General features: G+C 38.3%; 2 protein-coding genes across 4 annotated transcripts in view; one reads left to right on the forward strand and one right to left on the reverse strand.

Annotated features, from left to right (window-relative positions):
* fancl (FA complementation group L) overlaps positions 1-10,087 on the forward strand; it is a 27,385-nt gene extending 17,298 nt beyond the window's left edge. For both annotated transcript variants that reach the window (XM_087277765.1, NM_212982.1), the window contains 7 exon segments: positions 829-979; positions 1,089-1,172; positions 3,968-4,013; positions 4,326-4,407; positions 6,915-7,031; positions 9,180-9,251; positions 9,399-10,087. In XM_087277765.1, coding sequence (XP_087133891.1) covers positions 829-979; positions 1,089-1,172; positions 3,968-4,013; positions 4,326-4,407; positions 6,915-7,031; positions 9,180-9,251; positions 9,399-9,434 — 588 coding nt within the window. In that variant the 3' untranslated portion in view covers positions 9,435-10,087.
* The window catches only part of vrk2 (VRK serine/threonine kinase 2), a 20,528-nt gene continuing 12,474 nt past the window's right edge, over positions 9,289-17,342 (reverse strand). Inside the window, exons 10-13 of one of the 2 annotated variants that reach the window (XM_087277747.1) lie at positions 16,516-16,673; positions 13,401-13,544; positions 10,193-10,351; positions 9,289-9,853 (exon numbers count right to left, since the gene is read on the reverse strand). In XM_087277747.1, coding sequence (XP_087133873.1) covers positions 9,446-9,853; positions 10,193-10,351; positions 13,401-13,544; positions 16,516-16,673 — 869 coding nt within the window. In that variant the 3' untranslated portion in view covers positions 9,289-9,445. 2 annotated transcript variants of the gene reach the window in all.

The following is a 17,342-nucleotide window of genomic DNA, read 5'->3' on the forward strand; positions in this document are numbered from 1 at the left end:
GAGGGGTTTTCTATGTTCCACTGTGTCGAGGATCTTTGCCAGTGTTTTGGTTTCATGCCAGAAATGCATGCAATGCTACTATAGTAGTAGATGTATCTCAACCTCACACTCATTCAAGGAATGAATGCTCAGAATGGAGCAAATGTTCAAAAACTTTAATCATAAAATAAACCCAAAACAAAAGTTTCCATCTAGAGCTTGTAAAACAATTACACCACTGGCCTCCCATGGCTCTCTGCATCACAAACACTTGTTCTCAACACCAAAATCCCATTAAGGTAAGTCATTTCACTTGGCGGCCATCTTTGAAACTCCTCTCGAGCATTCTGTTTGAATGGGGAAACATCAAATTCTCCAAATTTGCTCGCCAAGCTTACAATTAAATTTCATATTAAGAATTACAAATAAAATTAAACAAATGTCTCTTTAGTTTCATTTCTAAACATTTGAATCGCACAAAATCTGCAGAAACTCTGGTCCAAGCCCCTCCCCTGGATAAACGTCAGTCTATATCAATCAATGATTGGCTCCTATACTACAAGGCGGGGCTTCATTTGTCGCAATGTCGTTACACTTTTCCCCATTCAAAACTATACGAGTGATATGTCTTGTGTATTCTATAGTTTTTGCTGATACCAAGCTAACCACATGTAGTCACCGTGAAATGTAGTTACATTTTTGAAAGGTACGCATCAGGGCACAGTGAAGCATATGCAACTTTGCGAAGGCTATATTGGACCTACTACTTCCTCACGTCAAATGCCAATTCTCAATAAGAAATACATTAATTATTAGGGCTAATTTGTTGTCTTTTATACCAACACCCAGAGCACCTTGGCCAACGTCCACAGCCAGTTCCTGTTAAACGTTGAGGCTTTGTCTGACTTTTGGTCGGTGCTGGATGAGATCGATGAGAAGACATGGGTGCTGGAACCAGAAAAGCCCACAAAAGCCGACTCCACCAGAAGAATCGCCATTGGTAACGTTACATTCCTATTACTACATTAGAATCTCATTACCAACAGATCATCCACCATTCACAATGATTCCCTGTGATATTAAGCTGCCATATCACTGTTCTTCCTCAGGAAACAATGTCTCAATAAAGGTACAAATTGACCCCAGACACCCCAAAATGCTGCCGGAGTGCTGTTTGCTCGGGGCTGAGCACGGTAGGCATTTTTCATATCTGCAGATCTCTCTGTTTATCTCCATAGAGCTTTTATTACGCTTTCCTGCGTGTGAGAGGCAGCTCGGATGTGAAGACTCATGCCTCACTCTCGTGCTCTTGTTTTTCAATTACCTCCGTACATAAGTGCACATGCTGTAAATGCTTTACTGCATTTAGACAGCAGCGCTACAGTCGGAGCGGCCGAGCTGACAGCCCGCAATATGTTTGCGGCGCAACGTGCTTTTAGATTCGGAGTGAGATGGTGCTGGAATGGAGGTCAGTTTGCTCTATTTAAGCCGCCGTGATTGTTTCTTTAAATCCAAGGTCATGCTTGGCTGACAATGGCACACAGAACACATTGTCGGTTGCCTAGCAATGTTATTCATTGATATTAAATCCACACTTCAATAGTCAAGACGGTGGCAGCCGCGGACCCTCCGAGCGCGGGGTCAGACAGAAATATTGCTTTTTGCATTTACAAATGACAAACAGAGAGTGCGGCTATCACGTTCCTCCCAGATTGATCTCTCGGGTGGAACAGCCATGATGAGCGCGTTTTATTTGAATTATTTGAATATTTCCCTTTCTGTCAGACAGTTTGTCACAGTAGGAAATGCCCTGTTCTCTCGGCCGCTCTGCTGTGGCATTTCTTGGAGAGAATAGAGATTAGAGGTAAGAAATGACGTGGTTTTGCATTGTCTGTCAGCACTCGGCGATCAGGTGAGGAACGCTGAATGAGAGATGAGGTAGAGTTAATTGAAACTGCTCGGCTACATTAGGGGGGTGAGCAGCGTTCTTGCCTTCATATACAACACTCCCTCGGGCTTGTTTTTTTTTTTTGCCATGCAGATTGATTGATATGATTTATGTTGATGGCTTTTTTGTCCCCCAGTGCTTTGCAGACATTATGAAGTCCAGTGTGTATTGCTATTATAAAAACAAAAAATATGTGTGTTTGTTTTAATAACAAATAACTGAAAATGAGAACAGATAACAGCTTAACTGTGTTAAGGTCATCATTGTATCTTGTCAAATTTAATAATATTCAATGCCAGTTTCACCACCACAGCAATAACAAACAATAAATTACTACTAAATACAGTTTATTAACTAAATTAAATACATTTAAATACATTATTTTATTCACTATTTTATATATAGACAGCAGTTACATTGACATTTTAGTGTCATTAAGTAAATGTTTCATTTTTATTAGTAAATACACTCACCGGTCACTTTATTAGTTACACATGTCCAACTGCTCATTAACGCAAATTTCTAGTCAGTCATCACATGGCAGCAACTGGACATGGTCAAGACGGTCTGCTGCAGTTCAAACTGAGCATCAAAATGGGGAAGAAAGGTGATTTAAATGACGTTGAATGTGATTCGGATGTTGGTGCCAGAGAGGCTGCTCTGAGTATTACAGAAACTGCTGAACTACTTGGATTTTCATTCACAACCATATCTAGGGTTTACAGAGAAAAGCTCGGAAAAGAGAAAATATCCAGTGTGCGGTAAATGCCTTGTTGATGCCAGAAGTCAGAGGAGAATGGCCAGACTGGTTGTAGCTGATAGAAAGTCAACAGTAACTTAAATAACCACTTGTTAAAACTGAGATATGCAGAAGAGCATCTTTATACACATAACACATCCAACCTTGAGGCAGATGGGTAATAGCAGCAGAAGACCACACCGAGTGCCACTCCTGTCAGCTAAGAACCGAAACTGAGGCTACAGTTTACACGGGCTCACCGAAATTGGTCTATAGAAGATTGGAAAAACGTTGCTTGGTCTAAAGAGTCTCATTTTCTGCTGCGACATTCAGATGGTAGGGTTAGAACTTGGCGTCAACAACATTAAAGCATGGATCCAACTGTTCATGCTGGTGGTGTATGGTGTGGGCGATATGTTCTTTTCACTTAAGGCCTATTAGTACCAATTGAGCATCGTGTCAAAGCCACAGCCTGAGTATTGTTGTTGACAGCCTGAGTAGTGTACCCATCTTCTGATGGCTACTTTGAAAAGATAACATGCCATGTCATAAAGCACACATAATCAGACTGGTTTTTTGAACATGACAATGAGTTCACTGTACTCAAATGGCCTCCATAGTCACCAGATCTCAATCCAATGTGAACGTGGTGGAATGGGAGATTCAGATCATGGATGTGCAGCTGACAAATCTGCAGCAACTGTGTGATGCTAACATGTCAATATGGACTAAAATCTCTGAGGAATATTTCCAGTACCTTGTTAAATCTATGCTATATAGCAGGGGTCACCAATCCTGGTCCTGGAGGGCCGGTGTCCCTGCAGGGTTTAACTCCATCTTGCCTCAACACACCTGCCTGGATGTTTCAAGTATACCCAGTAAGACCTTGATTAGCTTGTTCAGGTGTGTTTGAATAGGGTTGGAACTAAAATCTGCAGGACATCGGCCCTCCAGGAACAAGTTTGGTGACCACTGCTATATAGGATTACTAGGTACTAGTAAGATGTACCTAATAAAGTGGCCGGTGTGTGTATACAATGGTTATACTTATGAGCAATCAGGATATGTTGAGGGATTATACAAAAATTGTATCGATAACAATCTTTTTAAAATATGACCTAGATAAATAGATAGATAGATAGATAGATAGATAGATAGATAGATAGATAGATAGATAGATAGATAGATAGATAGATAGATAGATAGATAGATTGATAGATTGATAGATAGATATTGTTGTACTGTTGACAATTATTACAACAATTCTGTTAAAAAATATTAACATTTTGTGTGTCTTTCAGTGGTCACTCCTTTAAGGAATAAGTTGAATGCCAATATGCATTTATGGTAAGCAAACATGTTATACATATATTCAGGCTGAACCTGATCTGTGGGGATGCTGCATTGATTTCTGAGTAAATGTGCTATTTTATTTGCTGCTGATTTTGTGTGTGTGTGTTTGTGTGCGTTTGAATATCTGTATTTCATTGTAAAATGAATTAGAAACCGCACAGTGAGAATGTCTTGGCCCATACGTTGATTCTCACAGTGATAGCCTGCATTTTTTGGGCAGTAATCACTGAACTGTATTCATTATAGCTTCATGACTGCGTGCGTTTAATTAGTGCACGAAGGTCTGATTTCCTCATCTCTTCTTAGGAACCCTGACTGCACTGTCCTACAGAATATGAAAGATGTGTTGGAGATTGAATTTCCATCGCCTACCACCCACGAAAAATCTGTACGTTGCATATTTTCGTCTCATAGACTGCCACTTACTATTAGTTCCACAGCACCATTACATTTTGAGGCTTGCAGTATGTGTGTGTGTGTGTGTGTGTGTGTGTGTGTGTGTGTGTGTTTCCACCTCCTTTTCTCTTTATGTTTTTATCATCGGGAGAGGTGGGTACGGATTTCCTTTAATTGGGTTGTTTACAGATAAGATCATTACAATAACAAAGGTGGCAGAATCTTCAGCACTATCAAGAGCTGTTTAATCATAGCTCCGCCATTTATCTTCTTTTTTTTTCTGTGTGCATTTTTTTTCTGCTTTTTCTCTTTCAGCTCGCAGGTTGAAAGGGCGCAGTGTTTATTCACAGTCTGTACCGCAGATTAATGCTTGACCATCATTAACATTCTGAAGCGAGAAAAGTTTCCTTGACCAGATGTTGAAATTTTTATCTTGCATCCTTTTAATGGATTGCTGGAGAATTAAAAAAAAAAAACTCTAATTATCCGAATGGCGATATGCAAACATGGACAGTGGAGGAGACGCAGAGGAATGGGTGGAGGGGGGTTGTGAGACTGAGGCGTCTTTGCTAAGCTGAGAAGGATTGTGTGAAGTGCAGGTCAAGCACATATAGAGATGATGAGTCCACCTGAGCCTTCTCACCCTGTGGGAACAAATATGAGCTGCAGCAATACTCAATTTTAAATGCAGAATTTCACATCTCAGAGACAAAATATAAGATGTAATGCTTTGTTGGTGTTCTTTTTGTTTTTTTAACAGTTTATTAACAAGGTATTTATAAAAGCTAAGAATAAAATTAGACGTAATTTTTTAATTGTTAACTTTTTTTTTTAAATAATTATATTACTCATGCATAGTCATCATATGACTTAAATGGCACATAGTTTACCCCTTTTTTATGATTTAATATTATTATTATTATTATGGTTCTTCTGAGTGTGCCAGTTTAGGTTCAGTTCAACACACAGTTCAGATTTTTTTATTATAATGTGTTAAAACGTGTCATTTTGGGGGCGTGTACACAGCTCACTGTTTTAGGGGCGTGTTGCTTCACATGAAAAGTAGTTTCGGCTTCCCGCCCAATGTAAAAAAGGGGGCGGAGCCAAGAGCTCCCCCGCTCTGTGCTTGCAACAGACAGGCAGACAGAAAGAAGCTACATGAGTGAGAGCATCAGCATTCAGCCGTACATGTACGACTCGGACACAGACCAAGCAGAAAGTACAAAATCCCTTGTGTCTTTGTATAGTTTTACAGCCAACTGTTTGCTAGTTTCAAGTGGCGAGCTTGTACACCGAGACTAATAACCACACACACTGAATTAACTTTGACTGAGGCACCAGAGCTGTGACATAGCACATGAGACACGCACATTCGGATGTTATTTACAATGAAACTATTCTGATGCCGCTTTATGGCGTGTCAGAAACATGAAGTATCTCGAATAATCGCTTGGCAAATAATGGCCGGCGACTTGAAGCGCCGTTTTGTGTAATACAGGTATGTGCATTAAAAAAAAAACTTCTGACTTTGTTATAAGAGATCATGTGATAATAAAAATGTACAAGTGGATAAACCAGCAGGCTGAGCTCATTGTAAAACATCTGAAATGTTGTTTTGGTCATTCTAAAAGGCCTTACTTATTAGTGTTATTATATTATTAGTGACCTCCGGAATCAAGAGCATTTGTGCTCCGTGTCCCATGCCTTAAACGCCACCGCATGTTCACTGCGTGTCAGGATTGCCTTTTGAGGCGCAAGTCATTTATTAAATGAGGAGAAGATTCACGCAGCTTCTCCTACCGCAGCAAATTAAATTTGTACTGTTTTTTTGTGCCAGTTAATCAGGAAGTGATGATTGTGTTCGCTTTGACTCGTTGAATCGAAATGCTGCTTTATTCGCACATCTTTTAGACAATGTTCCAGTTTTGCACTTAAAGTTAATTTGCATTTTTGGATGGAAACATAGCTATTGTTATTCATCCAGTTGTTTACCTTTGAGAAATAGAAGCCTTTTCTAATATATCAATTCAAGGTGTTGGTTAGGACAAAAACTCATTTTAATATGGAAAAGATTCCTACTATCGTGTGTTGATGCTTTTATTTAGAACATGATTTATATCAGCGTTTAGGCTCGAGGCTTACTCCTCTTAATGTCGTCAATCTGGCAACCTCAGTTGCATTTGTTTTGATCCAGGAATGCAATACCTAGTTCAACCACTGGGTGTTAAACTTACATACTGCACCTTTAACTTATAAGATTTGGGTTTGTTCTGGTCTTTATTGACTGTAATGGCATATTAAAATATCAAATTCAACACAATTTCTCCTTTTGTTTCCGAGAAAAATAGAAAATCTACTTACCTTGTATTTTTTTAAAGCAACACAAAGGTGAGACATAAAATAATGACTGAAATGTTACTGATTGGATAACTAAAACTTACATCACTGACAACGTTGTACATCTGAAAGCTAATCTCATGTTGTGGTTGTGTTCTCAAGAGTTTCAGTGTTGAATGTGGAATCTGCTATTCTTATCGACTTGAGTCAGCCATTCCAGATCAGGTCTGCAATGACCCACGCTGTGGCCAGCCTTTCCATCAAGTGTGTCTTTATGAGGTAAGAACCATATACAGTGATACACGTATATGAGTACAACCCTCACATCTTTTAAATTAATATTTTTATAGGAAGCTCTACAATATTATATTTGTTCATATACATAAGTTTAGTCAGAACTCAAGCCAAATCTTGAGTTTATCTAACAAAATAACTCACGATAACAGTCCAAAAACTAGTACACCTAAATATACATGTTCTGGAAAAATATTAAATACAAATTTAAAAAAGAGGAAAAATCAAGAAGCAAAAAATTTTTTAAAATTTAGTTGAAATTTTGTAGGTTGTAATTCTTTTTCTTATTTATTTTGCTTTATTAATTACATTGTATTATCTTTCTATTTCTAAAATGTATTTTTGTGACATATTATTTAATAAATATATCTGTTTAATAAATCTGTTTTGATAAAATGCACCAAAATACATTGCCTAAATTCACTGAGAAATGAATAAAAATATTCATTTTGAAAATGGGGAGTACACAATTATGCTGAGCACTGTATAACTATAGACACTAACTGCACGATGTCCAATTTCTTAAGCAATTAATAATTTGTTAGCATTTGTATTATTTAAAGGAAGTCTTAGGTATTCAGAATCCGTCTGAGAAGTTACAGCTTAAAATGCTACACAGATTATAAAATGCTCTAAATGCTCACTTTTAGGTGTAAGCAAAAACATGATGTTTTCAAGCGTCTCCTAAAATGCAAATAAGCTGCAGCTCCCCAGCCAGGAGAGGGCGGAGCCTTTACAGCTTGTGCCTTGGATGCAGAAGCAGCAAACAAGCAAACATTAGTTAAAACTCCCAATACATGACTTGCAGAGCTCACAAGCAAAAGGTGTTTGCATTGACAGCCAGCTTCCTGACCCAGCACATAAGTGTAGATTCGATGTCAAAAACACAAAAGGGCTTCAATAATTCCAAAACACTCAAATTCTGATATTGTTCGTTACTATCTATGAAAGTTAACAGCATGTGTGCTGGTATATTAGATCTAGGGAAAAAGAATCTCTTGGATGTGGTGAACATTTATAATCAGAATATGATGGCATCTACTGTATGTTCCCGAAAGAAAAGTTATGACTACCAACAATTCATGAACTCTCCTTTATTCCTCATGCTCTAAAATTGTTGTATAGATAACTTATCATTTTTTTGGTGTTTGATGTTTTTTAGTTATTGTTTTTACCTTGTTTGTTTATTATGTTAGATATTAGTATTTTTATTAGTCAAATATTGTTTCGAGTGTGTGTTTGACGCATTTCAAGGAATCGTGCAATACCTTGTGCTGTTAAATAAAAAAAAAAAGTTCAGGTTTCAGAAACTGTTTACAGATTTAGAATAGCTTCATCTGGGCTGCATTTACACATCAATGATGTAGCAAGAAAAGTTTTTCCCTTGCGTCTTAAAATAGTTTAAGATTTTCAGATTTTATTATTATAATGTTTTTATTTCCCAAATTATGTTTAACAAAGCAAGGAATTTTTCACAGTATTTCCTGTAATATTTCCTCTGGAGAAAGTCTTATTTGTTTTATTTAGGCTAGAATAAAAGCATTTTTTTATTTTTCTAAAACCATTTTTGGTCAATATTATTAGCCCCCTTAAGCAATATATATATATATATATATATATATATATATATATATATATATATATATATATATATATATATATATATATATATATATATTTGTCTACAGATCATGCCACTGTTATACAATGACTTGCCTAATTACCCTAAATAGTTAACCTAATTAAGCATTTAAATTGCACTTTAAGCTGAATACTATTATCTTGAAAAATATCTAGTAAAATATTGTGTACTGTCATCATGTCAGAGATATAAGAAAGCCGGTACTAGGAATTGGTTATTAGAAAAATCAAAAAATCTTTCTGTTAAACAGAGATTGGGGAAAAATAAAGGGGGGGGGTTCTAATAATTCTGACTTCAACTCTACATAAAAATGGATAAAACCATTGTAAACGAATAGGCAAAATGGCCTCATAGAGGGAACTTGATGCTTTATTTTTTACTTTTTCTGTCAGCCCAGATCAAACGGCACCAACGTGCACTAAAAGAAGCTGAAGTGCACAAAGCATAATAGGACCCTTCTAAATCTAATTTTGATATATTTGTCTTCACAGTGGCTGAGAGGTCTGCCAACCAGTCGCCAAAGCTTCAATATTGTGTTTGGAGAATGTCCTTACTGCAGCAAGGTAATATTACACTCCATTGCAAAAATATACCAAGAGCTCTGTAAAGAAAGTCATTTTATTCCAATGCTCAATTAAATTGGTTAAAACATACAGTCCACTCCTAGTGTACCAAAAAAATCCTAAAAATACTTTATGTATTTATTTCAGCCCATCACTGTGAAAATGGTCACAGGAAATGCTTAGCAACAGTCTGTTCATTCAGAGTAGCGTTGTGTGGCATTACGGCTCCAGCGAGGATAAAACCAACAACCAACAGCTGCTAATATCAGAACAACCAGGAAAGTCAATAGTCTTTTGAATGACCATTTACTCTGATTTATCGATGTTCCGAATCCACTTCCTCTTCTGTGATTCCGTTTAACTTTCAGTTCACATACATCACTTCCCCAGTGGTCTTCATCCTCATCATCAGTTTCGTCCCATTGTGTTTTCTCCCAGCTGTGTTTGCTAGTACAACTCCTCCAGTAGTCAGCTTTACTGCTGGCTACTGCATAGTTGTCATCAATTGATCGAGTACTGTTTTGTTGGTTGTCATACTGGTGGTTTTGTCTCCTGTTGGTCATCCAGGTCTTGCCCTCATAAACATCTTCATTCTTTTTTTCCTGTGTTGTTAAAGTAAGTTAGATTTTTCTCACACAGTATGAGGGCTTAATGTGTTAATACACTATTGTTTCAAACGATAAACACTGCATACTACATACATCTGAGCCAGAATCCATAATTTTCTGCATTGTTTACTATATTTTTTGTTATATTTTTAAATATTTTATGTTGATTGTAAAGTGCTTTGAGCATAGAAAAAGCTCTAAATAAATTAAACGTATTCATTAAACTAATTTTGCATTTCCTGTGACTCTTTTAAAACATCCATCAGTTAGAATAAATCAGTGAAGGACTGTGGCCTATTTGGCATTTGGCTTGTGTTCTGTTGCTGGCTTTACTTGTTTAAGTTCCTGTCTCTGCCGGGTTCCTGCTCTTGTTCTAGGATGAACTCGTGGAGGCAGGGGCTCATATTCATCACTGACGTCCTCATCACTTTCACAGGGCATAGGGTTTTGCCTGATGCTTCCTTTAGCAGCTGTGTCAGTTCTGACTGGCCTCTGTAACATTTAAGAAGCAAAGAAGAAAACCACTTTATGACAGCACTAAATATTTAGTATGTACATGAGAAACATCAAAGAATCCTGAAAAAAAAGTATAACAGTTTCCAGAAAAATATTAGGTGGCACAACTTTTTTCAATATTTATACTAATGAGAGAAGTTTGTTGAGCACTTCATCAGCATATTAAATTGTTTTTTTTAAACAAGCAGCTAGAATAATAGCCAAGTTAAAATCTAATCTAAAAGAAATCTAATACAAATGTACTATTAAATCTATAAACCAAGATACATTTTCAGTTCAACACTAATTGTGTAGCATCATCCATTTGTATTAGTAATATTATGCATTTATTCATTGTTTGTTTGCAATTAATCATTTTAAAGATGCTTAAATTTGTTTAATCTTTTACATAGCAAAACATGATGAAAAACAAGTCATTATTTGAACCTTAAAATTTATAAATAATAATAACTATTTGTTTTTAATAGTTCAAACATTTAAAAATGCACCTTTCCACATATGCATGTCCAAAGACTATAGCTGTGTCTCATTTCAGAGGCTGCATCCTCTGAAGGATGCATTTGAAGGGTGCTGTTTCATCGTGGCGTGACGGAGGCTGTAGCATTTCAAAAGAATTTGTGGACTTTCTCCAATGCAGCCTGAAAATGTGTCCTTCGTTTCCCAGGTAATGAAGGGCACAAGCGGTGGATCCTTTGCGGCCTTGAACGTCCCGAGATTCATTGCACACTGATAAGGGCAGGACTTTTTTTTTTTTTAACTCAGAATTAAATGTTTGCATTAGGTTTTATTTTACTTTGATATTTACGCCTGTTTCACACCGCAAGCGTCAGCGGCGCGTGAGCAGAGCGTGAGCAGCGCGTATGTCGAGCAGTAGCAGCACGCAGGCGTTTGCCTTTCACACCAGCTGCGTCTGCAGCGCGCAGCTCTTCGGCAGCTGCTGCAGAGATCAACCTATCTCTGTCTATTCTATCTAGTTACCCATGTCTCTCTATATACAAATACACTTTTTAAACTTTTCATCTGCACCAAAGCCCCTCCTATGCTGTTTCTTTAACCTGCAAATGTTTATTTTACAAATTTTATAGATCAAATAGTACTGTATGCTTCTCAAGCTAACTTATATGAGAAGTGTCTACAGTCAGAGGACAATCACCTGTGATATCATGTCATTTGTTATTTGATTATCAGGTTGCTGTAGACCTAGTTATAATCATATTTATACAATATAGTTATAATGATATTTATACATGATCAAACTAGTGTTACTTTCTCCGCTTCAGTAATGTCCAGCGGCAGAATTACAGCTCGTTAATTCATGCTCGTGCAGAGGATGAGACGGACAAAAGTAACTAATGCATGCCATTCTTTTACTTATTTTCGTGTTGTGAGATTCACAGTGCAAACAGCTCCCTGTAGGAATAACTCGAGTGAACATAAAACAAAGCCGATTAAAACGTTCTTGCTCTGCTCAGCTGCACAGAACACAGCGAGCTCACATCATCCAGCATGCGTGTCGAACTACACTACCCACAATACACTGCGCTATGGACTACAAATCCCGTAAATATTCCATTTCCCCTCTCCTACAACACTAGTGTGCAACTTAAGCAAAACTGATACTAAAATTTTTTACATTTGGTTTTGTAGTTCGGGCCTAAATAAATGTTTGTTGCCATTTTTAATCGTTTTAAGTTCATTTGAATGACTATATATATAAACCATTTGACATTATTAACGCATTTATTGGGTAAAATTGCTACTTTTTACTGTCATTCAATGTGTTTTGGTCATTCTCAATGCACTGTCACTTTAATTGAGCGTGAGCAGCGCATCAAAAATAGACCCAGCGACGAAACTATCGCTGCACTGCTGCTTCGGCGACGCTCACGCCTCGCTCTGACGCGCTGCTGCTGCGTGCGGTATGAAAGCTCTAATCTGTTAACATGGACGCCGAAAACACACGCGCTGCTCACGCTCTGCTCACGCGCCGCTGACGCTTGCGGTGTGAAACAGGCGTAAACATGTAAAAAATAAGAGTATGACTTTTATGTATACATGTATGGATCAAAGGAAATATATTTCCAGCTTCTGTAAACCTTGCTTTGCTTTTAGAATGCTTAATATAAGTTTTAAAATCACTTTCAAAAAAGTCATAACAAAATTTATTATGGCTTGTTAACAGCAGCTGTTATGGTTGCTAGGTGATGAGATCTGTCCTCTGTAGGCTAGATCCTCTCATTTCAAAATGCTTGGTTCAGCTTATATAGACTTCGAAGGACTCAGCATTGAAGTCTGCATACTTCAAAGGATGCAGCCTCTGAAATAAGACACAGCTTATAGAATACGCAAGACGTGTCACTCGTATATTTTTGAATGGGGAAAAGTGTAACGTCAATATTTTGAATGAAGGCCCGCCTTCTGGTACAGGAGCCAATCAGCGATCGATATTGAGTCTCCGGGAGAGGGATTCTGCAGATTTTGTGTGATTCAAACGTTTAGAAATTAAACTTAAGAGACAGTTGTTGTGTAATTTTATTAGTGATTCCTAATACTACATTTAATTAAAAGCTAGCTTGGCAAGCAATTTTGGAGAATTTGATGTTTCAATTAGACAGAGCATACTGCACCCGAGAAGTGTTTAAAGATGGTCACCGAGACTTTGGGACTTTGGCATGCCTCTGCAGAACATTTTTCAACCAGAAGTGGATTTCCTAAAAGCATCATTAGTCGACAACGGTTCTGTCATTACCAAAAACATTCAGCAATGTGGTTTTTCCCAAATCTATACTTCACATTCACAGAATAGCAAACTTGTGTGGTTGAAACTACAGTTCTCGACCTGTGGTCCATAAAATAGTTTCTTCATAATGTGCCATATGGACTTCAATACTGCATGTATACAAATGTCATTCTACATTTTTTAATTTGTTTGAATAATGCTAGTTTCATAAATAATATGAGTACATATAAAGTTTTGCCTTTTTTCAGGGAAACTGTCATTCAGTTATGTTTTTTTGAATTATACCTGCTTGTGTGTCCGTGGTTTGGTCTTCCTCCAGACTTTGTTTGGTGATGACACACCCAACTGTTCCTCATCAATTTCCTCCGCTGTCACCGCAGGCTTTGATCTCCCCATTTTTTTCTCTGTAGTCTTGGGTTGGCTTGCGGCCTGTGGGAGGTTAAGTTAAATTAGATGACAGAAATTTACTTGCTTTTGTCTCCGAGCATTCATGAGAGAGAGAAAGAGTGCACTCGGTGTTCCTTCCTTGACCTGAATCCTGAGAGGAGAAGACCTGCCCTGATTAATGGCATCTACTGCTCTCCCTAAGGTGGCAACTGTCCAAACTAAATTTGGCCACAGATCACCAGCGAGGTCAGCTGTAGGCAAAATAAACTCCAGGAGTGTTGGAGTGACACGAGGAGCTGCTGGCCTCACGCTGCCTGACGTGGTTTCAGGAGAGCTGAGACACGAGGGGGACATTGATGGTGTTGTTTTAGCTTTTATTCAAAGGGATCTGTAGCTACGTCGTCTAGAAGGAGATGAACAGAACCACAGAGAAAAATAGAACTACAAAGAAAAGGGGATTCAAATCTTAATGTCCTTGCTGGTGACACTGATGCTTTCCATCTGCGCCAAATATAGGGTGGTCAAGATCAGAATTAAGACTAAAAAGTCACGTTGCTTTGTTAGAATGTTCTATCATCCAAATGAACTATCATCCAAAATACACAGTCATCAAACTTTGTGTCCTAAAGTCAGATGATTATACTTCTTTTGCTGCACTTTCGAAAATGGATAAACAAATACAGTATGTGCAGTAACACCTAGTGGACTTATTCTGTCTGAATAATCATCTTCAAATACATTGTCATTACATCGTCTGCATGCATGGACAAACAGTTTGGCTGTATGTGGATGGTTACATCCATGAAGACGACTGATGAAATGTCAAAATCACAGTGGACAAATTGTTGCAGAGTAAGAATTGGTTAAGAATATTTTGGGCTTTGAATTGTAATGGTTGGAAAGGCTGTTTATTTTTTGCTGCTGATATCAATAATAGTATCAATAGGAATCTATTTGACTAAGAATTTTGCATAGCGGCAAAAGATTTACCCACGCAGTTCTTGCATTGTGTTTAAGGGTGTTTTCACACCCGCCTTATTTAGTTAGATTGAATCAAAATAGACATTGGTTTCCTTTTTGGTACGATTCGTTTGGGCAGGTGTGAATGTAGTTATCCCATTCTAGTATGCACCAAAAGAGCGTACCGAGACCTCCTTGAATAGGTGGTCTCAGTACGGTTCAAATGAACTCTGGAGCGGTTTGATAGTGAAGAGAACATGATTCGAAATAAAACGACCCAACCTTAAAAAGGACTGTGCCTTTTTGGACTCATCCAGCTGCCGCAGTCTAATGTGCTGTCTCATCTTATGGGGTGTGGCAAAAATATTTGTTGACAGAGCTTTACCAACAATTTTAAACAAAGAGTGAGAGGGGAGAACATTACCTGATGGATCGTTATTAATATTTCCACTCGTTGCAGTTTAGCAAAATTAACTCACGCCTCCTCCTGAAGTGACTTGTAATGCGTCTTTGCTGTATGCAATGCATTAAAACATTGTTTTCCAGCTGCAGCTGCACTTCATTCTCGAAATCCATAGTTTGTCTAAAGTGATGTATACAAACAATATAGTATACTATGACCAGGAATACAATCAGCCAGCACAGTCACTCCACATTAAAACTGACATTTTGTGTCTGCCGGTTTGTTTACTTGCAGGAGTTCCATTGGCATTTTCCCGCACATTAATTCTGACCAATCGAAAAGCAGTTTAGAAAATGAGTTCAATAAGATCTGGCCAATGAGCGATGTGGATTTTGTCATATGACTGCTTTGGTTCTTTTTAAACTCGATTAGACCAAAGCAATCAGTGTGGTGTGAAAAGGAAAAACTACATTGTATCATTTTTTAGCCCTTGGTCTGGACCAAATGAACCGAATCACAGATGTGAAAGCACCCCAAGTTCATCAATTTCCCACATTAAAAAAAAATAATAAATGCAAGCAAAATTCCAATACAATTTCTCAGATCATTCATGTGCATGTCTCATTCTACCTACAATTATATTTTTTATTCAAATCACCATTTCTATGATTCATGCTTAATTCATAAAACAATAGTAAGATTTAAAGGTCAATCTAAAACTGCAGAATGGAGATGTGTTCTGCAGGTGGTCCTCTGAATTACTTACTGTGCAGAGTGGTTTCAATATCAGCGTGTAAATGACACCCTAAACACTGAGGGTATTTATCAAACCTTCTCTAAATCCTCAACACTGAGCCTTCTCTATTGACCACAGATCAAACTGCTGGACAGCTTCAGAAAAATGAGAAGCAATTCTAAATGCCGATCTTTTGGCCTCTGCAAAATGTGTGTATTCAACAGCCCCAAATTGGGTTGCTCGGGTGTTCATGAAGTTCAGCGGTTCAAGTTGGCAGTGATCAACTGTGAAGTGATTCCAGAGGAATTAAGGTCTCTCCACTCCAGACCTCTTGAGAGCCAATAAGCCTTTTGGCAAGGTCAGCAAAGGTTAACCTATGACACCACGGTCAAGATTCACCATCTCATTCTCCTTATAGAGGAAAAGTGCCATTCTTGTCTTTCACCAGCATAATAGAGCACAGAAATCTGACATGGTGGATTTTCAGAGGCACCATTTTGAATGCACATACACGTTGAAATACAAGCCTGCACGTGATTGCAATAAATAAGAGTGCTTTAATTAAATGGCTCTCTTCTATGGTTTTGACACTGCACTGAGCTGTGGCCCCAGGCTGAGGGCCTTCAGTAACTCTGAGTCTGTCACCACTGTGTAAATCTCCCTTTTTCTGGTTTGCACCATTTCAGTCCAACTCCAACGCTGCCAATAGGCCAGTCAGACTGCTCTGAACAGGAGTGGGAGGCAGTGTAGCTGGGAAAGGGTCAGAGTAGGGTTCCCAAACCTGAGCATCTCCTTCTCTCTCCCAGACAGATAAATCTGCCGCAGCCCACAGGCTGCTCTGAATGCTCCAGCCCCAGCTCATATGGTCTCGATTAAGACTACTGGGCTGTTGTGCCAAAGCATCTCACACTCACCCTTTGTGTAGTTGGCCTGACCGTCTCTGAAGCTCTCTGCCTGGAGAGGTCCAATGGGCCCTTCAGCCCGGTCGCAGACAGAACCATTCTGAGAGCCTGGTAGTCTGGCTTTTCATTATAGCCAAGGTCTTTCACTCTGGACAGGAACTGGGCAATCTCTGTAGGGGGACAGAAAGAAAGACATCTGAATATGCAAAACCAGAATTTATACAAAAAATAAAACTGTCATCAAATGTTGTCATTCGTATTCCATAGAAGAAAGATTTCATTAATTTCATTAAAGGATAGTAAATGATAACAGAATCTAATCAGAATTATTGGTTGGACTATCCATTTAATACTCAGAAAACAATTCTTAATAATCAAATGTTGAGCAGGACAGATTTTTAGAAACACCTCATCATATATCCCGAATGTATCCTTTTTGGAAAACTACACAAGTGAGGACTACTGTGGAGGTGGATTGTGGTTGTTTATTTGCATAATTCACAGATAAACCCCAACTGTGCTGGTGTGCATGTTTTATGTTGATGTATCCTGCAGTTGACCTAGATGCTAACCGAAAGCACGCACGAATGTCCGGCCAAGTGACAACCTGCATCTGCAGACTTAATTTTCATTCCAAAGGGAACAAAAACCACATCTTCCTAACAAATGGACGGTGGCAGAAGCACAATGTGAAAGGGCCTCTCTGTTCATACGAGAACACAAATGTGTGTCTAATATGGGCACCTTCCATTCTTCACTGTAATAAATATGCTGGATGCAGTGCTATGCTGGTGCGCATTCTCTTTGTGGCAGCCCAGCTGAATGTATACCACATGCGC

The sequence above is a fragment of the Danio rerio genome, chromosome 13, assembly GCF_052040795.2.
Source record: "Danio rerio strain M-AB ecotype USA chromosome 13, GRCz13ab, whole genome shotgun sequence".
NCBI classification, from domain to species: Eukaryota; Metazoa; Chordata; class Actinopteri; order Cypriniformes; family Danionidae; genus Danio; species Danio rerio.